General features: G+C 42.9%; 4 protein-coding genes, 1 non-coding gene and 1 pseudogene across 9 annotated transcripts; 3 read left to right on the forward strand and 3 right to left on the reverse strand.

The window, feature by feature from the left end:
• Positions 1 to 1,013: 1,013 nt before the first annotated feature.
• LOC103636646 (ethylene-responsive transcription factor 1A-like) lies at positions 1,014 to 2,333 on the reverse strand (annotated as a pseudogene). The gene has a single exon (XR_558104.4). The product of XR_558104.4 is annotated as an ethylene-responsive transcription factor 1A-like (transcript).
• Positions 2,334 to 4,287: 1,954 nt separating this feature from the next.
• LOC100381714 (uncharacterized) lies at positions 4,288 to 6,923 on the forward strand. Of its 2 annotated transcripts, NR_174674.1 has the most exons (7): positions 4,288 to 4,473; positions 4,543 to 4,656; positions 5,229 to 5,324; positions 5,502 to 5,714; positions 5,808 to 5,915; positions 6,359 to 6,489; positions 6,632 to 6,923. NR_174674.1 is itself a non-coding variant. In NM_001174522.1 (6 exons), exons 1-6 carry the CDS (start codon positions 4,350 to 4,352, stop codon positions 6,361 to 6,363), a joined length of 660 nt encoding a protein of 219 aa, NP_001167993.1. In that variant the 5' UTR covers positions 4,288 to 4,349; the 3' UTR covers positions 6,364 to 6,878. The 2 variants fall into 2 exon arrangements, 1 of the variants encoding a protein (NP_001167993.1); NM_001174522.1 differs by having other exon boundaries at positions 6,359 to 6,878.
• Positions 6,442 to 10,645, forward strand: LOC100272592 (alpha/beta-Hydrolases superfamily protein). Of its 3 annotated transcripts, none has more exons than NM_001401231.1 (3): positions 6,442 to 6,530; positions 6,632 to 8,417; positions 9,407 to 10,632. In NM_001401231.1, exons 2-3 carry the CDS (start codon positions 8,185 to 8,187, stop codon positions 10,416 to 10,418), a joined length of 1,245 nt encoding a protein of 414 aa, NP_001388160.1. In that variant the 5' UTR covers positions 6,442 to 6,530; positions 6,632 to 8,184; the 3' UTR covers positions 10,419 to 10,632. The 3 variants fall into 3 exon arrangements, with proteins under 3 accessions (NP_001388160.1, NP_001388161.1, NP_001140527.1); NM_001401232.1 differs by having other exon boundaries at positions 6,442 to 6,489; NM_001147055.2 differs by lacking the exon at positions 6,442 to 6,530 and having other exon boundaries at positions 7,990 to 8,417; positions 9,407 to 10,645.
• A 2,285-nt stretch (positions 10,646 to 12,930) lies between these two features.
• On the reverse strand, positions 12,931 to 13,003 carry TRNAR-ACG (transfer RNA arginine (anticodon ACG)). Its single transcript has one exon. It is a non-coding gene; the product is annotated as a tRNA-Arg (tRNA).
• A 972-nt stretch (positions 13,004 to 13,975) lies between these two features.
• On the reverse strand, positions 13,976 to 14,571 carry LOC100275024 (uncharacterized). The gene has a single exon (NM_001150212.2). The coding sequence runs from the start codon at positions 14,486 to 14,488 to the stop codon at positions 14,090 to 14,092; it is 399 nt and encodes a 132-aa protein (NP_001143684.2). The 5' UTR covers positions 14,489 to 14,571; the 3' UTR covers positions 13,976 to 14,089.
• Positions 14,572 to 22,459: 7,888 nt separating this feature from the next.
• Positions 22,460 to 23,217, forward strand: LOC103637583 (proline-, glutamic acid- and leucine-rich protein 1-like). The gene is made up of 2 exons (NM_001328644.1): positions 22,460 to 22,762; positions 22,866 to 23,217. Exons 1-2 carry the CDS (start codon positions 22,595 to 22,597, stop codon positions 22,911 to 22,913), a joined length of 216 nt encoding a protein of 71 aa, NP_001315573.1. The 5' UTR covers positions 22,460 to 22,594; the 3' UTR covers positions 22,914 to 23,217.
• The last annotated feature ends 1,393 nt before the right edge of the window (positions 23,218 to 24,610 follow it).

Below are 24,610 nucleotides of genomic sequence, written 5' to 3' on the forward strand. Positions count from 1 at the left end.
AACTTTAACAGTGCTTTAATATGGATAAACATCAAAACACTGCATGCGCTCTGGTGTGCCATTTTTTTTTTGTCATTCTGTTGGTGTAGACTCTTCTACGAGACTTTTTCGCGCGTTTCAGATTTTCTTCAGATTCTGTGGTGGCAAGGCTGCCTGCGCAGTAGTAACTCGTCTGCTCATGCTTTGTAGGAAGGGGATATCAATTTTTTCGCATGTTATGGAGAGAATAACAGACCAAATGCTCCGTTAGTAACTCAGCTGGCCCCACTAAGGATTTGTTGGTTTTGCTTTCAATACATGTAAATTGGGTGGATTTAAATCCAAACAAGTCAAAAAAAAAAAAAACAAATCCATATAGGATATCAGCGACCATACCAATGATTTGATGACCACGAATTCTGCTGTGCTAGTCTGCGTGTCTTTGTAACTGCATGGACAGTTCATTTTATGGTCGACATGACATTGGGCAATGGGAAGGTGGAAACTTTTAGGACTGAAATTTTCTGCCAATGACTAGTTTGTGAACCCTATTTTGATCATTTAGATATCATTAGCGACATATGTGATATTGATGAAGCACACAATCAACTTAAGGCGAAGTTTGAAATGAAAGTTTTGGGTCAACTAGTCTATATCCAGAACTCCGATGATTGTTTTTAGACCACACGATGATGGAGAAGAGATTCTAGAGACTCATTATTCTTATCTTAGTGTCACTGGAACATTTATGTACCTCACAAATTTCGACAGGGTCGACATTACATTTGTAGTGAACTTACTAGGTTCACATAACATTGCTCCTACCAAACGTCGTTAGACGCGGAGTAAAACATATTCTCGGATATGTTAATTATACAAGAGATCTTAGATTATTTTTTCAAGCTATTTATCTGATCCCCATAATGGTTGATCCTATATAGACTATGTGTTGTTACATAGAGGAACAACCACATAGAAATTTTCAAAACAAACTTTAGTGTCTACCTCAACAAAATTATTCAGAGACAATTGACTATATGAGGCATCATGTAAATGTGTTTAGCTTCACAGAACGGTAAACTACATACAACAATCATGTTGGATTGAAACTATTAATTCACAACTAATTATCTATGAAATAATTCTACTTATGTTACTCAGATGAAAACAACAACATAAACCATGGTGCGTTGATACTATGAATTCACCAAACATGTTTTTTAAATTGTTTTATCCCCATGAGTTAAAATAAATGGGTGGCAGAACTGTAATGGGATGATCTCATCCTACCAGCTGCGTGCAGATCTTGGGAATCGGCGCCTTGGAATCCTTGTCGTGGTCCGTTCAATGATGAATGGAAATCTCTCTCTAGTTCATCCACATTTACATTATATACTACTATTCCACACAATTACATTACACAGTTTCGCAGCTGGTTCCTTTGAGATCGCATTCGCTGTTCACTTGGCTTCCGTCAGCCCAGCCTGCTTCGCCGTAGCGGTTGCGGCGCTCCCGCAGCCCGCGACCCCCGGCGGGAAGTTGAGCAGCGCCTTGGCTCCGCGCATGCGGACCGCGGCGCGGTCGTACGCGGCGGCTGCCTCCTCGGCCGTGGCGAAGGTGCCGAGCCAGAGCCGCGCCCCGTGCCGCGCCGGGTCACGGATCTCCGCGGCGTACTTGCCCCACGGCCGCCGCCTCACCCCGCGGTATATGGTGGCCCGCCGTGGCCGCCTTCGGTGCGTACGCGGTCCTGCTGCCCCTGCGCGCGGCGCCGGAAGCGAGCGCCTTGAGCGTAGGCAGCGACGAGGGCGGCTGGTAGGTGTCGGGCGCCGCGGCGGAGGCGGAGCCGGGGCCGGATGCCTCTCGGAGCACGTCGAAGAGGACCATGTCCAGGGAGTCGTCCTCGTTGAGGGGCAGGTACTGGCTGTGCCCGTGCGCCGCCGCTGCGCCGGGCAGGGAGAGCGACGCGCCCGCGCCCGCGCGTGGATACGGCGCACTGGCGCCACTGGTCGCCGGAGGCGCGGGCGTGGCGACGTCGCGGACCACGCTGCTGCTTCGCTCCAAGGAGAGAGACATGTACGTGTTCATGTCTTACGCTACGCACACAGGCAGACCTGGTCGTGTGGCCAGAGCATGAGACGACACGCACTGAGAGTGCCTTGTTGTTAACGACCTGTGGTGGAGACTGGAGGAAGCTGTGGCTGCGCTATTTGAGTTGGAGGAATTGGCCGATGACATGTGATTGATAGCATATAATATAATAATATAATAAAGCACGCAGAATGCGAATTGGCAGCCATCTCTCCCTTTTCTAGTTGTTATATCATATTAGCCACAGTGGGGCGCGCGGCGGCTTAAATGGCTCATGCCGTTGGATCGTTCAGTTTACTAAGGATTGTTTGGGAGCAAGTGGAATGGAGGAGTCCCTCGCTATTTAAAATTGAATAGTAGGAGATTCTAGCCCCCTCAATCCCCTCTATTACCTTTGCTTCCAAACAAGCTCTAATTGTGGCACGACAAGAAAAACACGGTAGAATAAGTATAAACCGTTGGATCATTCAGTTTATTAGAATTGTTTGCTTCAAATTAAAATTAGTTGTTTGAACAGTTGTAGCTTTAATCTATAAAGATAAAAACACTGAAGCAGTAGAAGCCAGTACGAATTAGGGTCAAGTAAACAGGTAGTTAATTTTTATGGTGCTCGTGCCACATTGACGGAACGTGGACAATGGTGCGCCATCCGCCATAGGCGTCTCAGTTTCTTGGGGCAAAGGCAACGCAACGCAGGAGGCAAACTGGCCAACTAAAAGTATCATCGTAATGGAAGATGCTCTGACAAAAGTAGCTGCAGTCGCAGTCGCTAGTTTGGCCACGTCTCCTCAGTCCTGGCCATGCATCTTCTGTGACAAAAAAAAAAAAAAAACTCGCTTTCATCACGCTCTGAACAGATGTGTTAATTAGCCACTAGAGTAATTACAACGTTTGGGGGGTCCTTCTTCTAGAGAGTTTTGTTAATTAACTTGCGATTTGTTGAGCAAGAGGTCGAGAAGATATTTGTCTACAATACTGTGCGCTGCTCTTCTTGCAACAGTAAAATCCACATGCGCTTCGGGTGATCCACTAACTCTCGGTTTCCACCAAGTCATATAGGTGATATATATTAATCACAAGCAAGACTAAGAAACACTAACTCTCACTTGAACTAATCAAGTCTACCGTAAGATCAATAACAGGGACCTTGGTTCACAGTAGTCGACTTGGCGAAGTGCAATGAACAATGTCTATTTCATTAGAAAAACAATAATCAAACCTCAAGCCGGGCATCACCCCCTGGACACGCCTAATAGGCTCTAACAGAATATACAGCTCAATTGACTGAGTCTGTATGTGTCCTGAGGGTCGATTTTACCTCATATTGCTCTTGTAATCTGAGATAGACTTTAACTTAAATTGGACTAACCTCCGCCATGGTATAGGTGAGTTGTATGTCCATGCTGGTCCTCTTGTCTCCTTACCTTTGGTTTGTATTTTAAGGAGTGGTGTTCTTATTAGACATAATGCATTTTTTGTTGATTGGATGTGTATTGAATTTAATGTTGGAATTTGGGGGTGTGTCGAGGTTTGGATGTACATTGAATTGCGAGTTGGAACTGCAGAGGTGTGTTGAGGGCAGATACATCAATAGTGGTGGAGTAACGTTAAGGGGCGAAAGTGGCAGTGGGACTGCTCACTTCAAGGAGTGGAATGAAGGAACAAAGGAGCGTCACCATCGAGAGTGTAGTAACAGAGTGTCGTTAATGAACGTCAGAGAACATTAGGGCAATCATGCCATGGAGGATCAACGGCTGGTGGTGATTGAGATTTTAGGATATAGAAAAGTACATCAGGAACATAAGCATGTCTGAGCGAAGTAGCATCCATTGAATGTCGATCAAGAGCAAGAGCAAGAGCAAGACTGTAAGACCATGGGATTGTTTGGTTTTAGAGTCTACTTATAATTCTAAAAATACAGTGAACACTGCTTGGTATTAGAGTCTAATTCTAATTCTAAAATTTTAACCATTCAATCAACATAATTCAGATTTCAAAGCTAGCCAAAACCAATTCTACATGTTGATGCTGAATGTTTACGTCCAAACGGAACGTTAGTGTTGATGTGAAACGAACTCGTGAGATCATCGTGACGTCCACACAGTTTGTAAAGGCTTTGTTTAGACTGCTGCAGGCTGCAGCTGTAGTATTTGGAGACAGAAACAGTATAGAAATAGTAGAAGCGCGTAAGGATTAAATCCAGCGAAGTGTTCACCTTCTTCAACTTGAACTCCTTGTGGTCCGGACTGACGAATCGGGGACGGAGATTCACATCAACGCAGATGTGGACCCCACGACCGAGTCGTCGCGTCGTCTCCTCCGCTTCCGACACTCTCCTGCTCTGCCTCCTCCTGCTTGCCGGCGCCGCCGACGCCGCGCCGCTGCTCGTAGGCGTTTTTCCCAAAGGTGAACTTCGCTCACGCGCCTACCTCCGCACCTCGTTTCTTGACTTGCTCACCGAGTCGTTTCCCCCAGATGAGGCGTACTTCGCGACGCAGGTGATCGCCTGCAGAGACGGCTCGGGCTCTTTCCCGAGGAGCCGGCTCAACGACGGGTACTGCGACTGCGGCGATGGAACCGATGAGCCAGGTGTCTGTCTCCATCTCTCCTGGATTTGTCCGAACTTGACCGGAAATTGGGAGTTCAACTGTGGAATATCTGGACGATTTCACCAATTGCTGCGAGATCTGGTTCCGGTGGCGATAAATTAACAATGCACTAGGCATTAGAATTTTATATATCTAAAGTTTGGATCTTTTAATGGTATAGATCCAATTGTTCCTAGAATTTTATTGACTCGTGCTGCTAGAGTTTTCCGAGTTCAGCAAACGGAGAACTATGTCACCTTTGCTTTAGAGCTACTAATCTACTATGTTAGGATTAGGTTAACTCATATGGACAGAGAACTGTTAAGCAGAGCCTAAACTACTGACCAGCTGTACCCGTACGCACATGACTATGCCCATTTAGCCAAATGAAAACAGGGATATACCGGATTTGATGTGCAGTATGTTGTTGCAGCCTTCATATCTGTGAAATCATTGCTGCCTCGCCCCATGAAAACTTCTGAAATGTGACCATTTCTTTTATGGGGTGCTAACATCTCTATATAAGGTATCCTCCATCATAATTCTGTTTTTCACAATATTTGTTTTATGTAGGCACTTCAGCTTGTCCAGAAGGCAAGTTTTACTGCAGAAATATCGGAGATACCCCTCGATTGTTGTTCTCTTCGTTTGTGAATGACAAAATTTGCGGTATGCTGCTTGTTTATAGACTAAAGAAGTTAGCTGCAAGAGTTTGGAAGTTTGTTTTTTTCTCTTCTCCTTACCACTTTTGAGCTGCCTTTTCTAACATTTGCAGCTAGTTTCTATTTACTGCATTTATTCCTTTGTGGATATCAGAACTCTTGACAGATTGTATATGTTCTGTAGATTGTTGTGATGGAAGTGATGAGTACGAAAGTGGTATCCATTGCCAGAACACCTGTAGAAATATAAAGGATACTGCTGAGGCTGATGGTGGTGGTGGCGACCTCGCAGTAACACATTTAGATTCTACTGATGATTTTATGAGTAAACATGCAATTGCTATGGAAGACCATATCCAGAACAACAGCAACAGAGACCTTGTCCAGAAGATAAGAGGTATTGGCCATTAAGCTGTAAGATTTACCTGTTGCTGTTACAAGAATACAATTTGTGTCCTTGATGTGGTTTCTATTTTTTACATGAATGCAGGATTGAGAACAGCCCTAGTTATTGAGCTGGGCCTTGTTGTATGTATTTTTGCTTTTTGCATTGCTCGGCGTCGCACTAGAACACGCAGGAGACAGCATATTTTGAAACGTGAGTAAACTTTGGTCCCTGTGTTTCCCTTCAATGGTAGTCATTTGCCATAATCAGAGCTGTGGAAATGATTAAAACTTCGAAAGGGTATGGGTTCAAAATTATCATTGTTTTTTATATAAACTTGAGTACTTGCTGGGCCTGTTTGGTAGGCTGCACGAGTGCTGGGCCTGGCTGACGGGCTTCAGCTTCTCGTGTTTGGTAGGTTCGAGAGCCTCGAGGTCTAGGCTGAGACTGCTTAAAGCAGTCAAAAGCCTGCACCGAGGAAACGGAAATGAAGTTCGTTTTATGAACTTGTTAAAAACTGATGCGACCTTTGTTTTATGAACTTGTTAAACACTGATGCGAGAATGATCAACAATTCTGTATTGATGCATGCATTGTGCTGTACCTAATTTGTTCGAAGCGAACCAAACTCACCAACGAAATTGTGCTTTCTACAGGTTAGCTGAACAGTAGTAATATACAAAGACGATAGATCGGTGCTCATTTGCAAACATTAAAGCTTCCGGAGATGGTGGAGAATCAGAGATGGGATGAAGGAGCCTGCACGTCATCCTCTTTAAATCACGAGGTCCATCTGCTGTTCTGAACTTTGTAGGGTAGGAAAATTAAGTATGTACTCCCTCTAGTCGCAGAAACTTGTCATTTAGGACAGATATGGTCAAACCTTTAAAAGTGCAAGTATTTACATTATTTACTTTGGAACCATGTAGGTCTAATGTCGATCTGCATTCGAGATTCATGCAAAATCTCTTATATCGGAAGGGTTTTAAGAATATATTCTAGAATAGTGGTAAAAACATGCACTGAAGATCGTGCAAAATCAAATGTGTCAAGTTGTGACCAGATGGAGTGTACATGTTTAACATAAATAACTTAATTGTTGTAACTGATTTGTGGCCCCGTCGTGCTTCCTCTGTAACTATGAGTTGCTCCTACCAGGAGGAATTGACGATGCTCCATGCCTGAACCTTGCAACTTGTTGTATCTATAATGTTTGTCTCTAGCAGTGTACTCTATACCTATTCTATGTGTTCGTTCTTTATGATCTTCTCTAAAAGATTCACTCTATATCTTTGGTAGTAGTATCGTTCTATATATCTAAATACTTAATATTAGAGACATGTTTTACTTTTATTTATTGTACGTATGTATTTGTCATACGCTCAAATATTTTGTATATATATATTTTTGATAAATTCGTTGTTTAAATTATTAAAATGGATAGGGAAGAGAGAGAGAATATCTATGTATGGAGAATGAAAGAATGCCCTCTAAGGACGCTGATTCCTGAAAGAATCTATTCTTAAAATTCTACAGATTTATCAAATCTATGTATGGTATTTGATGAGAGAATACCTGTGTATGTGTGTGCTAGGTTCAGACGTAGATTCTGAAAATTTGACACACTATGAGAGGAATGACTTAAATGTTGTTTGGACGTTATAATGACTTAATATTTTCTGAAATGACTAAATCAATAACATAAGAAATGTTTGAGAAAATCTTAAAAAGTGACTGAAAACAATAAATAACTTAATGTTTTCTGAATAAATGACTTAATATTTACTAGAATGACTTAGCGTTGATTGGAATGACTTAATGTGGCTAGAAAACAAGCCATGTGGAGGCGGAGCCATGCGGGGGCGCGAGTTGTGCGGGTAGAACCGTAGAAGCCACGCGGGGCATGCGTGGTCGGCGTGGGCGAGCGCGTGCCGGGATGGTTCGGGTGGTCCATCGCCCTAGGTAATGAATAGAGTATATAATAACTTGGGTTAAGGCTAGATAACTCTGTACAACTTTCTCAATTCTAAATTATAAGGACATTTTTTATATATGTAGTTTTTATTGTGTACCTAAATATACGCTATATTTAGATACTTAGTAAGAATAGTATATTTACAAAATATTTTATGGTTTAGAATGAATGAATGTTATATTTTTTAATAAAAAAGAAAAATCCTTAAACCACGGCCGAAAATGAGAACTGAAATAAGTTTCAAGAGCACCTTCCAACAAGGAAGGCATACTCATTGCCCACACGCTTCCAACAAGGAAGCCAGTAGTTGCCGCTCCCCATTCCAAACATGACCGTTGGGGCGCTGTGCCGCTGTCGCCTTCCTGAGATCCCCAAAACCCCGACGCCGCGCTCTCCCACCTGGCACCCGAGAATACTCGCGCTCGCGCACTCGACATTCCTCGCCCCCACGCCGGTTCACCCTGCGCGCACGCGCTCAGCATCTCGCAATCCCCCGGGCGGAGGCGTATGTCCTGCGCCGTGGCGATGCCGATCGACTTGCTCCACGCTCCAGCTCCGTGGGAGGAGGAGGTGAAGGCGGTTGAGGAGGAGGAGGAGGTGGAGGGAGTAGGATGCGGCGGAGGGGCCGTGGTGGTGGTCGCGGCGGACGCGGAGGCGGAGGGTCACCCCTACGACTTCCACGTGTCCGGGCCGCGCAACCTGCCGCCGCCCAACTGGAAGGAGATAATCAGATCGAGCTGGTAAGCAATCGCGCTTCCAGTGTATTTGTAATCATGTACTTTTTTCCATTCCTCTATGACGATGGGATGGCCGGATCCGGATGGCGGGTTATTTGTATATATGTGGTTTCGTTCAAGCTGCAGGCTTCTAGTTCTAGGTTTAAGTTGGATCAGGGACCGTCACTTGGTTGTAGCTGGCACCTCGTTTTCCGGGCATGCCCTTGGTTTTGATCGGGAGGGGATAAACCAATGCTGTCGCGGATTGCGCGACTCCTCTTCTCAGCTCGCGGTTGAATGAGAATGGACGGTTCTTCAGTCGGCAGGCGGCAAAATCTATTACTTTTTCAAGTAGCGACATTTTATGATTTTGCAATATCCAGTTGCATGGTAGATGGAGAGTAAAACAGGGGATTGGGTAACATTTACTTTAGGAACTCCATTGTGGATTTACGTACAGAAACTATCCCGTAAATGACTGCACCTTTTACAGGGCCCAATAAATATTCTGGTGATTTTGCCACCCTTTGGAGTTTGGCAAACAATTTTGAGAGTTGAGTTTTGTGGAATTTTACCATTTTGTGCTGTGCAGTTTTTGGAGTAACAGAATTATTTACAATTCCTGCAAGCAAGGTGAACTTATGGTTGATTAGAAGAAACGAAAGGCACTGCTCCAGTAATCCAGTTTTGCCTTCTCTTGGTGGAAAACAGAAAACAATAGAGCAATGAGCAGCGGCTCAAGTTTTGATGTAGCCTTCTTGGAGGAATTCAGAAAACAAGAAAGCAAGGAACAGCGGTTCAAGTTTCCTGAAACCAACGTGTTCTGTGCGTTGGTCTATGGGGGTTACAGAACACGTTTTCTGTGCACACGCTTTTGTTTGTATACAACAGTCTGTGTCCAGCTATGGTTTCCATGGCAATTTACAGGATTCTTTCTGCTCTTACTTCACAACTATTAGCAATTCCAGCTATGATTTCTCCTACCATTCTTTCTTACTTGAATTGGTTCGCAGGAAGGATCCAAATTACAAAAGGATGGTAATGGCCTGCTTCATTCAAGCAGTCTACCTGCTTGAACTGGACAGGCAGGACATGAAAGGCGAAGAGGATGGCCTTGCTCCAAAATGGTGGAGACCCTTCAAGTACAAGGTCACGCAGACATTGGTGGATGAGAGAGATGGTTCCATCTATGGCGCCATGCTGGAGTGGGATCGTTCTTCTGCCTTGTCTGACTTTATCCTCATGAGACCAAGCGGGGCACCGAGGGCTGTGTTAGCTCTCAGAGGAACCCTCCTGCAGAAGCCAACTATGAAGAGAGATCTGCAGGATGACCTTCGCTTCTTGGTATGGGAGAGCCTCAAAGGTTCAGTGAGATTTGTTGGTGCTTTAGCAGCGCTAAAATCAGAAGTTGAGAAGTTTGGCAGCGCCAATGTTTGTGTTGCCGGGCACTCCTTGGGAGCTGGCTTTGCACTCCAAGTCTGCAAGGAGCTTGCCAAACATGGAGTTTTTGTGGAGTGTCATCTTTTCAATCCACCTTCTGTTTCACTGGCCATGGGTGTAAGGACCATGAGTGAGAAGGTCAGCTACCTGTGGAAGAAAGTCAAAGGAAGTCTGCCATTGAAGGAAGACACAACACCACCACTTGAGACTGCTAAGGCTGATGCAAGTGACAAGAAGAGATTGCGCGCCGAGAAGAAATGGGTGCCACATTTATATGTCAACAACAGTGATTACATCTGCTGCCACTACAACGCTCCATCTTGCTCGTCCACAACAACAGATGGTGCTTCCAACGAACAGCAGCAACAACAACGCAAGGCTAGTGAAATTGCCGGTGATGTGGTCGCAAAGCTCTTTGTGACATCAAAAGGGCCACAGAAATTCCTTGAGGCGCATGGGCTACAGCAGTGGTGGTCAGATGGCATGGAGCTGCAGCTGGCTCTCTATGACAGCAAGCTCATAAACAGGCAGCTGAAATCCATCTACGCAACAACAACAGAAATGCAATCTCCTGCCAAGTCCTAGACACGGCTTAAGCCGCTGTTGCATCGGTCATTAGAAATACTCTTTCTAACCAGTGTGTGTGTTCCTTTATCAACTGAGAATGTTTTATTACTCCAGTGATGCCCCAAAACAGTCGAATAATTTGATTAAAGGGATAGTGTGTGAACAGTTTCGACAAAACAACATTGTATTTCAACTCAAATCTCTACTTATATGTAAAGTGGGAATTTCTTCCACGTCTTCCTCCCACATAAACCCTAACCCTCTTTCTCTTAGGCTTAGTTTCTAACCACTGAAATACATATTTGTTTGTGTTCTACAAAAGATAGATATTGTAAGTATCGTGAATATAGAAATGGTAGTAAGACACGAGCAATCGTTTAGTGTTGATTCTACCCTAGAACATTCACTATTAGATTTTGTTTTATATAGCGATGAAAATAGATATCTAAATTGTTTGGACAAATTTAATATTATAAAATTGATATAATATTTTAGTATGTTATCAAGCAATTGATTATATATAAGAATAAAATTTTACATAAATTAATTTCTGCATTATTTGCTCCCTACAACAAAAAGGTGAATAAATATCCAAAACTATATTTGAATTTTTTATCTATCATTTCAAAAGATATATGATAAATTTGAGATTTACTTTTTTTTAATATTTACAAGTTCAATACTAAAATCAAGAATACAAATTTTACATGACATATTCTATATCATATTTATTCACCATCAAAGAAAACGTAAAAAATGGTGTTCGAATAAGTGTCCGTGATCATATAGCTTATGTTGCTTTAATATGCTCATAAAATTGTCTCCGTAACATAGTTCGATATTTTTACGCAGAGACTTCCTCATTCTAAAGTGGAGTTAAGGGGTGTTTGAATGCACTAGAGATAATAGTTAGTAGCTAAAATTAGCTAGAGACATATAAACACTCTAACTAATAGATTAGCTATTAGCTATTTTTAGTAAATTAGCTACTAGTTAGCTAACTATTTGTTAGCTAGCTAATTATACTAGTATATTTTAATATAACTAACTATTAGCTTTAGTGCATCAAACACCCCCTTAGACTGCTCACTCTGGAAGAATTTAGAGTCCAAACAAAGGCCCAGCCAAGGAAAGAGGATTTTGAAGTCACACACCAAGAAACTGGCTGAACCATTAATACAGGGTTTGATCTCACACTGGGCATAAAACCCGAGCCCGAAGCTCGAAACCCGAAAAACCCGAACCCGAACCCGTATAGCCCAATACCCGATACCTGAAACATTTATGCGGGTAGTAAAACTTAAAACCCGATATTATTTTGGGCTTAATCGGGTAGCGACATCCGGTACCCGAAATACCCAAATACCCGAACTATATAAATATCACCACATGCGTCTATAGTACCAGTACTAATGTTGTTTTTCTTTGCCCAGTTGACATACTAATGTTGCTCTTCCGTCCAGTATGCCAGCACGCCGTGGTGCAGTACTGCCGTAGCACCTGGCCGGACTGCCACAGCTAGCAGTCCATCACCCAACCGGCCAACCATTAGGTAGTGTTTGGTTGAAGAGCCAAGTAGAACGGAGCCGTTCTGTCCCAGTTTTGTTGTTGTTTGGTTACAAAGTAACTAGAATGGAATGGCTCCAATTAGGGAATATTCTCCTCAGATCCGGAACAATCCCGCTCCAAAAAATCAACCGGACGGAGCCGCTTCATTCCTAGCCCGCTCGCACAGTCACGCTCCGTTCCATTCACTCTGCAACCAAACAAAAAACAGAGCCACTCCATTCCAGATTACCAAACACAGAATAGAGCGGCTTCGTTCCTAGAATCAGGGATGGAATGGCTCTGTTCTACTTGGCTCCTCAACCAAACACTACCTTAGTCATGCTTCTGGTTCTAGAGTTTGCTATTTCCTCAACTAATCAAGATCAGTTTCACGGTGAAATATTTCCTAGTTTGCTCATTTTCTACTCTCACTGCATGCTTATGGCTCAAAAGCCCGAACTGCATGCTCATTTTCCAGTGTGCTTCCTGTTCTAGAGTCTAACTGCATGCTCATTTTCTAGTGTTTGATTCATGATATTTTTGTAAAAATACATGTGTAAATATTTGATGTCACATTGATCTGCAATGAAATCGGGTAGAACGGGCTACCCGTACCCGAACCCGAATTTTTCGGGTACCCGAATTTTCGGGTTTTGCTTAAATTGGATACATATTCGGGTATTGTTTCTGAAAGCCCGAATTGTTAAAAGCCCAAACTACCCGACCCGAAAATTCGGGCTAACCCGAATGCCCAGCGTGAGTTTGATCCTATGACAACCCATACGAAGTCGATTTTGCCAGGAGCATACGGGAAGTCGATTTTGCTACGAGCATACGGGGGTATAGGATCCCCCGATTTTGCTAGAGAGGACCGATAAGCTAGATGAGGAATAATACCAGAAAAGAAAAATCACCAGATAAGAAAACAACTAAAAAAACAGGAAAGCAAAAAAAAATAGCAGATATGAAAAATTTTAAAAAACGACTCCGCTGGGGATCGAACCCAGAATCTCTGGTTCCGTAGACCAGCGCCTTATCCATTGGGCCACGGAGTCACTTGTTGGATTTGTCTAGGACGTATTAGCCTTTGTAACGTGTTCTTTATCATATGTCAATACGTCTACATAAAAACGGAATGATCGTTTGTTCATGTCAGCACATGGTCTCTTTGATGTTAAGCTGAGGGAGCCGCTGAATTTATTTGTGTTCGTTTCGTTCTTGTCCTTGCAGCAATCAAGAGTCCCTGACCCCGAACTCGGTTCCTTTTTCTCTGCGAAGCTGATGCTGGTCTCTGTCTTCACTCGATGCTTCGCATACTTAGGGGTGTTTGAATGCATTATAGCTAATTAATTAGCTGCTAAAATTAATCAAAAACATCCAAACAGTCTAGCTAATAGTTAGCTAACTAATTTCATTAGCATTTTTAACCAACCAACTATTATCTCTTTTGGATCCAAACACCCTTTTACTAGACAGGCACATTGAAAGAAAAAATAGTATGGTCCTACCTAAGATCAAGACCAATAAATTCCTTCCACTTTTGCCTTTTTTTCCTACTGTACTGCATGGTCCTTCCATGCGTAGTTTGATCTGCACCACCCATTGGTCGTTTTCGTTTTCTTTAGAAGGACCTTCTTTCTTTGGCAAGTTAGCGTTGACGATTAACTGCCAACCGATCAAGTATCCAGATCAATTAACAGTTACAGACCACTATCCTCACGTTTCAGATCACGCAGAAATATTTAGTTTCCCTGCCGTAATCTTGAATGCAAAAACCAAGGACATTTAGAAAGATTGCGCAGAAAATGGCTCCCTGCAATATCTGACTCAGCGAATCCTGGTTGAAATTTCTTACCAATGCAAGAGCTGAGATTCAGTCGTTCAGGGATGATACATTGGCCAAACTCCACTCGTGTTATCTATCTCCAAAGCTATGCACAAAATTACTAAATATGTAAGGGGTATCGATGAGACCATTGCAACACCAATATCACCATCACCAGGGAGGCGCTGGAAAGAGAAGGAAATAAAAGCAACGAGAAAAATTATTAAGAGAAACAAAAAAAAAGGAGAAATGGGAAGGGATCGACGAGGCCACGAGGGGGAGAGAAGAACGTCGATCGGATCAGTTGCGTCTCGGCTTATCCACCGCATTGGCGACGAACGACGATGGGGGCGGCCGCGCCGCGTGGCGCGGCTGGGCTGCGCCCGTCGTCGAAGTTCTTGGCGTAGCTGGCGGCGTCGTAGCCGAACGTGACGGGCCTGGGCCTGCCCGTGGCCGCCGTCGGGGAGCTGCAGATGCACCTGGTTTCCTGCGCCAGCCGCCTGAGGAGCTTCCGCCACACGCGTTGCCCGCACCACCCGACGTCGCGGGACAGGACGAGCTGGGCGCGGCGGACCACGGCGGGCGCGCCGCGGTGCTTGGCTGAACGCGGCCACGGGGCAACGGAGGAAGAGGAAGAGGACGAGGAGGAGGCCATGCGGCCGGGCAGGTTGACGGAGTGGGGTGGCGCGGGCAGGTCAGTGGTGCTCACGCCCATGGCTTGCTGCAGTGCCGCGACGGGGACAAACCGGGGGAGGGTGGTTGCACTTGCATTGCCCGGCGGTTATATGGAACATTTTTGGAGATCTAGAATTGTGGACACAGTAGATGTTTATGTGAGGTGTAGAAGGCCACGTGGAAGAGTAACGGGCCTTTTGCCCTTTTGGGCTTTAGTTGCTATAAAGATAACTTTGGCTTTGGCTTGTTCAGCGAGCAGAACCATTTGGCAACCTGGCTTCTATACCGTTTTCCAAATTAAACGTTGTATATCTTTTTTTATGTAATCAATATTGCTATCTAGTTCGTACGCACGTATGAAAAAAATGTCGACAACAGGAAGCCATTTTGGCAATAATGCATACTTGCATAGTTGCATGCAAAGGGGAAGACGTGGTTCACACTTTGAGGTATGAAGACAGGCCGGGGTTCACAAATGGGATAGAGAAATATAAGGCCCACTAGTTAATTGCTCGTGTATTGCTACAAAATTTATTTATCATGTGATAGTTATTTAAACACGATTCAAACTCATATATTAGGTGAATACAAATGACAAGATATATAAATGCATAAAGAAACACAAACAACCTGCAATCATAAGTTCCCAACTAAATATTGTACACACTTACACATAACTATAGATATATAAATTGACAATTAACAATGACATGGGTCTTGGAGAGCTCAAGTAAATCGGGTATTTTAGGTATCGAAGGGTGGTACTCAAAATACCCATAATAAGTTGTTGCCACCCGAAATTCTCGAATAAAATTCGGGTTCGGATATGGGGGTAGACCAACTCCAGCAGTCACTCTAATGCACTCCGCATTTGTGGCATTGTTCACGGCTCCAGAAGAATCCCTATCCGGTCGTGCAAAATAGGGGCAACCGGTTTCCTCTCCCTTTCCCTATGCGTTCTCTTTCCTCCGTGCAAACTAACTTCTACACTCTCGTGCGCCCTGTGTGACTGGCTGAAGATTCATGGTGTACAAAAATATGGCGCGAAACCCAATTATGCTCATATAGGGAGATGAATGCATGGCTTTGCTGGAAAGGAGGACGAATGTGTGACACTGTGCATACGCAACAACGGGGGTACTATGCGGATATGAATCTGGAGCTATTGGAGTTAGTCTTACATTTTTTTGTCCATCCCTAACTAGCAGGCTATATTGAAACACGACCCATTTAGGCCCCCTTTGGCAGGGCTCTTTCTCTACCAGTTCCAACTCTGGCTCCGGCTTCTCTGGTAAAACAGTTGAATGGCGTCAAAGATTGTTGTGCCCCCGTCACTAAGGATCGGCCAAGAAACGGATGTGGGAGTGTGCCCGACCAAGGAACGCTCGCCCAAGGACTAGTTGTGTCCATGGTCCGTGCTATATTGGATGCGCTGACAGCCATGCTGGCAGCTTGGCCAGCAGCCGCGCTCCTGACCGCATCAGTCACCTCACCAATAGCCACAGCCCTCGTCGCATCAGGAGGCACACGCCTGGCCGCATCGGGAGCTGTGACCTTGGTTTGTGCCCCTGGCAGCGCCGGCAGGTGCGACCCTCACCACGACAGCCTCCTGGTCGATAGCCGCGCCGGCACCGTTGATGACCGCGGGAATGCCTCCAACTCCGGTTGCACGGACGCCGCCGTCATTGATTTGTTCAGGTTGCTTCATTTGTCCTGCATTTGTTCAGGTTGCTACATCTTGGCAATGGGGACCCGATCCCCGATTCCCCGCGGAGAATTCCTCTATTAGGGGATGGGGATGGGGAAGTTTCTTCCCCCACGGGGATGTAAACGGGAGAAAATTCTCCCCCAACGGGTAAATGGGGACGGGGATGGAGAAGCATTCCCCATCCCCATTCCCCGCGGGGACCCGTTAAACTTACATGTGACAATATTTTCATGTAATAGTTAATGATAAGAATGAAGAATTACCTTGTCAAGAGATCACCCGTTGTACAAATACATTGATTTTAATGCGCACATAATGGTTTTTACATCTAATAATGTGTATAAGTGACAATATTTTACATTAATAACAAATGAAGTACGGTTTAATTATAATTTAAGCGGGGATGGGGATCCCCGATGGAGATTTATCCCCGCGGGGAACGGGGATGGGGAAGAAATGTCCCCCGCAAGCGTTCGTGGGGATCCCCGCGGGGAAATTTTTTCATCGCGGGGACGGGTTTGGGGAGCTAAAACCCGACGAGGAATTCCCCGTGGCCATCCCTAAGTCCACCTAAGGGAGAGAGCGACGGAGAAAAGGGTTTCACTTGTTTTTAACTATTGTGTGGGACCATGTTGTGTACGTGAGCCGGTAGAAGCTACAATTCTAGGCTCTTGGCTTCAGCAGGTTTGGACGAGGGGCTCCTTATTTTTCAGGAGAAGCCCATCAAACAGCCCTACGTTTGGTAAATTGTTTGGAGAAACCCACCAAAGAACTCTTGAAGGAGCTATACCAAAGGGGGCCTTAATAATATCATACTCTAATCCTACACAATTTAAAGTGAGCTCATGTTGTGCCTAAGCCACCTTCTTGACCCATAACGACGGTCCGGCCTGCCACGATTTTACTTTTTGCTTTTAAATTATTAGTATATAAATGTATTTACATTTACAATATGACAGCCGTGGCGGGCGAAATCAGGGTCTATGCCGATTATAGCTACAAGTCTAGCCTTCGGTCTTTTCTGTGTGCCACTGCTGTCCTCACCCGCCAGATTTAAAGTGCTCATATGAGCACAAGAGCTCCATGAGCACATGATACGTTCCCAGTAAGGGAACCATATACAAATAGACCCCTATATACATATCTAACAGAAAGAACAATAGTAAATGCAAATCCATACTCTATGGACAACATACCCATGAGAACAAATCCACATCCATGTACCTAGCAGATCCATCTCTAACAAGTAGCAATGATGGTAGACACGAAATACACAAGGAATACTATCACAGGAAAAAGGAAAAATACTTGAGTTAGTAGTGACGATGGTATACATGAAAATATGCAAGTAACACTGTCATATGATAAAAAGGGGGGGAAGTGTTTGTATTTGTGCTGCTTTATTTCTAAATCTACTATGAGTACATATTGAAAATATGTTACTGAAAACGCTCTGTGGAAACTAGAAATTGTGACAGCGCTACTCAAGGACACTCTGAGCGACTGCAAGTAATAGTAGGATGTCTTAAACAAACTGTGTTTGTCAAAGAAGTTAAAAGTCAGTCCAAATACAATTCAACTTTGATTAAGATTCATCGACAATCAGGTTACTTGCATGTACCACACCTACTTAAAAAGGGTATAGAAAAGATGCAAAGATAACGAAAAGGCAAAAATGCGGAAATTAGCATACATTCCATACTAGGTTATACACATCTACTAGTACAATGTCTGTACGTTGCGACGACACACAAGAATAAATATTAACTTTTTCTTAGCCAAAAGGCCTAGGAAGATATGAGTTGAAAAGAAGACTAGCCCCCTTTTTTATAGCTCGCTCGGTCGCTCGTCCTCATTTAGCTAGCGGACTAGTACTATGTGGAAGCGCTATGTTGCGTGCGGCTTCTTCTCGTGTTAGGCCTGAGTGGTCACGACCCATCTGTGGGGTAATGGCGCACTAATAGTGGCTTGGGTGGTTTTCACGCCTATCTATGGGGTAATGGCCCACAGCTAAGGGGAGGGGAATAAACCTATGCACTTCGTGCGTGACGCAGGACGACCGTCAAAACTGATGTTTTATAGTAGTAGAGATGTTATTATGCACATATTTACTGAATGTTGTAGCAGTTAGATTCCATTTAAAAAAAGCCTTTTAGTCCCAAGCAAGTTGGGGTAGGCTAGAGTTAAAACCCACAAGTTGGTTCGGGCACAAGGATAGTTGTTTTCTATGCACTCTTATTCAAGGTTAAATCTTTAGGTATATTTCATCATTTTCAAGTCTCCTTTTATAGCCTCTTTCCAGGTCAACTATGATCTTCTTCCTCTCTTCCCATTGCTATCGCGCCTTAGGATCCCATTCCGCACTGGTGTCTCTAGAGGTCTCCGTTGAACATGTCCAAACCATCTCAACCAATATTGGACAAGTTTTTCTTCATTTGGTGATACACCTAGTTTATCACGTATATCATCGTTCCAGGCATGATCACTTCTTGTATGGCCACAAATCCAACACAATATATGCATTTTGACACACTTATCTGTTGAACATGTCGTCTTTTTGTAGCCAACATTCTGCACCATACAACATATCACGTCGAAACATTGCCCCATAAAACATTCATTTTTAGCTTATGTGGTACCCTTTGTTATATAGAACGTCAGATGTTTGATGCCACTTCATCCACCATGCTTTGATTCTATAGCTATTAGCTAACATCTTCACATCAATATTCTCATATTTTTGTAGCATTGATCCAAAATACCTAAAAGCAAGGTTTTAAAGTTGAGCGACTAGTCGAGAAGTCGGTGCAGAGGTGATAGTCGACCAGAGCGACTCGACTTTCTCTGCTAGTCGCTCGACTTGTCGACTAGTCACGACTAGTCGTAGCATTTGAGTCGGGCGACTTATTTGGGCCTAGGTATAAAAATGTGAGTTCACCCAACCATCTCAACCCTAGTAGGTAGGATGATAATGGACAAGTTTTCTACCTTATTTTCAACACCTAGTGCTACCCACTACTTGGGTCTCATGCTGGAGGTTATCGGGAAGGTAAAAGAGTTTAGTGGTTGCATTGCTAAAGCAAAGATAATTGACGGAATAAGTCATATGGTCTTTGTGTGGAGGACAACATCTCTGCAGCAGCATGTGGAGGACAACATTGTGGAGGACAACATCTCTGCTGCAGTCAAAAGCAACAATTTTTGACTGCTGTAGTGTGGCAGCAGCACGCACAGCAGCAGCAGTGCAGTGCACAGCAGCAGCACTGCAGTCTTTTTTACTGCACTATGGCAGTAGCAGACATCATAACAACAGTGCAGTGCAGTCTTTTGACTACACTTTAACATCTAGATGATAGCAGCAGCATAGCAGCAGTGCAGTCTTTTGACTGCACTTTAGCATCTAGAGGACACCACATATGTGATGAAGTGTGTAGTGTAGTGTCTAGTGTATTCTAGCATAGCCCCTAGGGCTATAAATATGTGTCTCCAACCCTTCTAAGGGTATGACATTGTATAGTGTTTGAGAAAATAAACAGAAAATCGTCCCAACCCATAGTGTCATCCTCTCGATGAGAGTAAGAGTCACGTTGCTAACAATGATAACCAGATTTATCTATGGACATGGAAGGATTTAAGACCTGACGAGGACCAAGACAAATGGTAGAGATCTTGTTAGGCTAAAATGGTAGAGACCAGCAATGTCGAAATGTGAGTTGTTGTGGACAATGCAAAAAAGAGCATCAAGGAAGCTTCAGAACACAAAGAGTGATTAATGGATGAAGTAATTTCTATTGTTGATAAGAGGTGGGAGAACACAAAGAGTGATTAATGGATGAAGTAATTTCTATTGTTGATAAGAGGTGGGACAATAAGGTGAATATCAATCTGTATGGGACATGCACTATTTTTGAATCTAAACAAGTTCTTCGAAATCAAAGAGAACAATAGGAGACTTGCTACGAGACTGTCCAATATATAATGGTGTATTGTAGAAAATGGAGATGGATGAAGATATACTAAACAAAGTGCTTTTGAGTGTTTCAGCGTGTTTTTAGTATTAGCATATATAGAAAATTATAAAAATATAAGCATGGACTTATATTCGACTAGTCTGTCCTAGTCACGACTAGTCTACTAGTCATAACTGCACTTCTCAACTCGAAAAGATTTCCTAAAAGTGTCATTTGTGGGCACTACTTGACCTTCCAAACTAACATATCCTTCCTCATGTGTAGTAGTGCCGAAATTGCATCTCATATATTCAGTTTTGGCTCTACTGAGTCTACAACCTTTGGACTCTAGAGTCTCACGGCATAATTCTAGTTTCCTATTTACTCCTACCCAACTTTTACAAACTAGCACTATATCATCTGTAAAAAACATACATCAAGGGATATCCCCTTGTATGTTCCTTATGACCTTATCCATCACCAAGACAAAAAGGTAAGGGTTCAAAGTTGATCCTTCATGAAGTCCTATTCTAATCGGGAAGTCATATGTATCCTCATCACTTGTTCGAACACTAGTTACAACATTAACATATATGTCCTTAATGAATCCAACATACTTGTCGGAGCTTTATGTTTGTCCAAAGCCCACCACATAACATTCCTTGGTATTTCTATCATAATCCTTCTTTAAGTCAATAAAAATCATATGTAGGTCCTTTTGCTCCCTATACTACTCTATCACTTTTCTTATTAAGAAAATGACTTCCATGGTTAACCTTCCGCACATGAAACCAAATTGGTTCAAAGAGATCATTGTTATTTCTCTCTGACGATGCTCGAAAACTCTCTTGCATAGCTTCATAGTATAGCTCATCAACTTAATTCCTCGGAAATTAGAACAATTATGAATATCTCCCTTATTCTTGTAGATCGGTGCCAGTGTATTCTTGTAAAATCCATTTAAAAAGAGTGATTTTGTTGTAACTCAATAGCCCAACCTAGTGATTGAACGACATTAACTAAAACTTGAATAGTAATTAACCAAACAAAGGCAAGCACTAAATATGAGTGCACATAAATTCCCAGTGTACAACAAAGGCAAACGATAAAGAAACCTTAGGTACAAAAGATGAGAGAAACAAAAGAGTTTATCGGACTAATGTGTGCCTCACCTATGTGTGATAGGCCAATCATAAAATCGAATATCTGCAAGAGATTAGACATATATCATTTAAGGATATGGCAGCCAAACTCATAGCTCAAAGGGAAACAAATGCCAAAAACTGATTTAGCAAGATTTATATCATAATAATTTAACTGCAAGTATTAATGTGAATATTCCATATTGCAAGAAACTTTTTGTATGTGGCTTTCAAAGCAGACTTGAACTATACAACGTTACTGTCAGATAAGCAATAATGGAATGTTCACATTATTTATATATTAACTGCGACGTACTTATAGGTCAGTGTTACCATAGCCTAAATACCTTTTGGTTAACATTTTCAAAATTTAGTCTCCATAATGCAGAGAACAGTTGGACTTAAATGAAACTAAACCTCTTGCTGTGGGATAAAGGAGGCTAATGGAAATTTGGTATCAAAGCTAATAGCATAAAATGATTCACCTAAGCCACATTCAAATTTCAAGGGACAAATAAGATCATAGCTGTATTGATAGAGAAATCATTCGGTACAACTACAGCCTGAAACAACATACCAGACAGGTGGGCAGATAGGGAAACAATGGGTATGTTTAGATCATTGGTGCAGGGGCAGAGGGTAAATAAGACTAACTTGGGCCATGGCCACCCGTATGTTCTTAAATTTTCTTATTAAAGATACAATAATCTATGTCTAATCTGATTCATGCATCATTAGTTGCCCCCTAATTCATTGACGGCCTGCATTATGTTGTTAAAGGTTATGAAGCTTTAGTTTATATTGATTTGATATAATTAATTTAAATTTATATTGATGAAACTTAAGATTATCTCCGGCGCGTTATTTATCTTTATCCACGTATTAAAACTTTACTCTACGAACAATGCAATATACAATGCAAAATAGTGTGTTGTGTGACAATATGGGTAAATTGCTGGAGACGGTCTAATGGAGACATTTTTTGTGGGGATGAGGAATTTTTCTATCTGAAATTTTCTTATTGTCATATTAAAATTGTACTCTCTCTATTTTTTTTATTTGTCACGATTTAATTTAAAAATGAACTAGCGGATGATAAATATTCGAGAAGGGAGGTAGTATCACCGTATATACTGTTGTGCCAAATAATATTTGTGCCATAGACAACATTATTTCAGTTATTATAGAGTGATTTTAAATAGATAAAAGACAAAAGAGCTACTCGAGATAGTATAAAGCTGCAGGCCTGCAGTCGCCCCCAAATTCCCCGAACCAAATCACTCCCACCGTCTCCACAGCAACCAGCACACATTTCCCTTTGGCGGATCGAAGGAAGGAAGGAGGAGATGGGTGGCGGCATGGAGGTGCACAAAAACCGGTGGATCGAAGAGTGGAACGCCGGCCGGGAGAACCTCGAGTTCAACTTCCGCTGGACCCGCCGCAGCCTCGCCGTCGTCGGCCTCTTCGGCCTCGCTGTCCCCATCCTCGTCTACAAGGGCATCGTCCGCGAATTCGTAATCCACTATAGCGAGCACCTCTTACCGTTCCACTGTCCCTTTCCCCTTTCTCCAAACCCTAAGATCAATTTTCTGTTTGTTCCTGCTGGGTTGGATCCAGCATATGCAGGACGAGGATGCAGGTCGGCCATACAGGAAGTTCCTGTAAGCGGCGTCCAGGGCTGCAGGATACGTCGATTCCTCGACCGGGGCTGCGAGGAGGGGAGTTTCCGTTCAGTTTGTGTCGGTATTGTTTTAGTCTGAATCTGATGAAGCAATTTGGAATGCTGAATTATTGTGCCTGATCCAAATGAATAAGGTGTAATGACTCGTCTTTTCAATTACTGAAACTGGAGATGTTTGAATTTACTTGGTCACTTGTATGGTAAAATAGCAGCGTTGTCATATACTGTTTATGACTTCATTTGAGCGCCGTGGAGGAATATGGGATATCCATGGAGGATTGGAGTTTGCAGTTTGCTTTGTTTTTCCTTCCTTAGATGTTACATTGCAAACATAGTGGCAGGATAACCTTATATTCAAACTAAATATGTTGTACATGTTCGGTAGCAGAGTTCAAGTTAGATCATGATAGTGCAGTGGCGTTTTTTTGCTGATGCTTAAGTTCAGTATTACCTAGATGAAGATCTATCTTTGTTTGCCAAAATGGGTTAGCAGCTTCACAGTGTCTTTGACTTGTCTCTAAAGGGGCAGCAGTTTCATCCATTAATTGAGATTAGTTAGATGGCAGGAGATGTGTTGAAAAGGATAGTTCTTTGAAGTAAAAAAAAACCCGTAAGATTTATAGTTTTGAGCAGATTGGTGTTGTGCATGTCATGTCTGCAATTGCGCTTTGCCACTCCAGACCGTTGTAGTTTGGTACTTAGGTCCTGAACAGCCTTACCTGAACTGATAAAACTTGAATACAATATAACTGCTAGGCAGTGTACCTGAAATCTGATCTTTTTAACCCCTTTTTTGCTCATTAGTTACAATTCTTGGCTCCAAACCCATTGCTTTGCACTCTTGGCATGTCATGTACTTGTGTGTGATTAAATACGTTCAGACTTGTTCACGCAAGCAGAGGGTGGGGGTGGGGGTAATGATAGCTAGTTGGATCTGCCATCTTATTTGCAGCATATCGCTTGTTTCTCAACTGTTGTAATATTACTCTGGCCACCGCAACGATGCTGCATGTCATTTGTTGGGTGTTTTCATCTGTTATTTGCGAATGAGGTTTTCCCTTTGCACCTATCTGGAATCAGTAGTGTAGAAGTGTTGTTTAGGCCCTGTTGGTGGAGCTCTGGCTAGCTCCTCCCTGCACTATAGGAGGAAGCTATTTTGGTATCCTATCATGAAACTGGTATATGCAAGTATGTAACATAGATGGCTTTTGGTATCCTATCAGCTTGCCTTTGTTTAACCGAGGTTTGCTAGGATACGGTAATTATTTTGGATCCTTAGTATATATCATCTGAACTTATTCACTTCCAGGTCTCAATTCTGTGTGCAACCAAACTACAGAATTTAGGAAAGGTTATTCCAATTCCCAATTATGTGTTCCAATATCGACATCCAAACGGGCTATTACTGGTAGGGCCATAAACAGTAAATTTTTTTAGTTTTGTAGTTTTTAAGCACATTCTGACCATTATTTTCATCTAATATGGAACTGTTCATCAATATAATCAATATATAGGTACACCCGTTGTAGCTATTTGCTGTTAGAATACCCGTTTAGGGTTTGGAGTCTTCCTCGTGTAATGACCTTCTCACCCCTCTGTAATGGGCCTGGCCCAGTTCACTCAGTCTATTAATATATCACCCAACCCCTGTTAGGGTTATGGGTTCACATTCCAATATGGT

The sequence above is a fragment of the Zea mays genome, chromosome 8, assembly GCF_902167145.1.
Source record: "Zea mays cultivar B73 chromosome 8, Zm-B73-REFERENCE-NAM-5.0, whole genome shotgun sequence".
Taxonomy (NCBI): Eukaryota; Viridiplantae; Streptophyta; class Magnoliopsida; order Poales; family Poaceae; genus Zea; species Zea mays.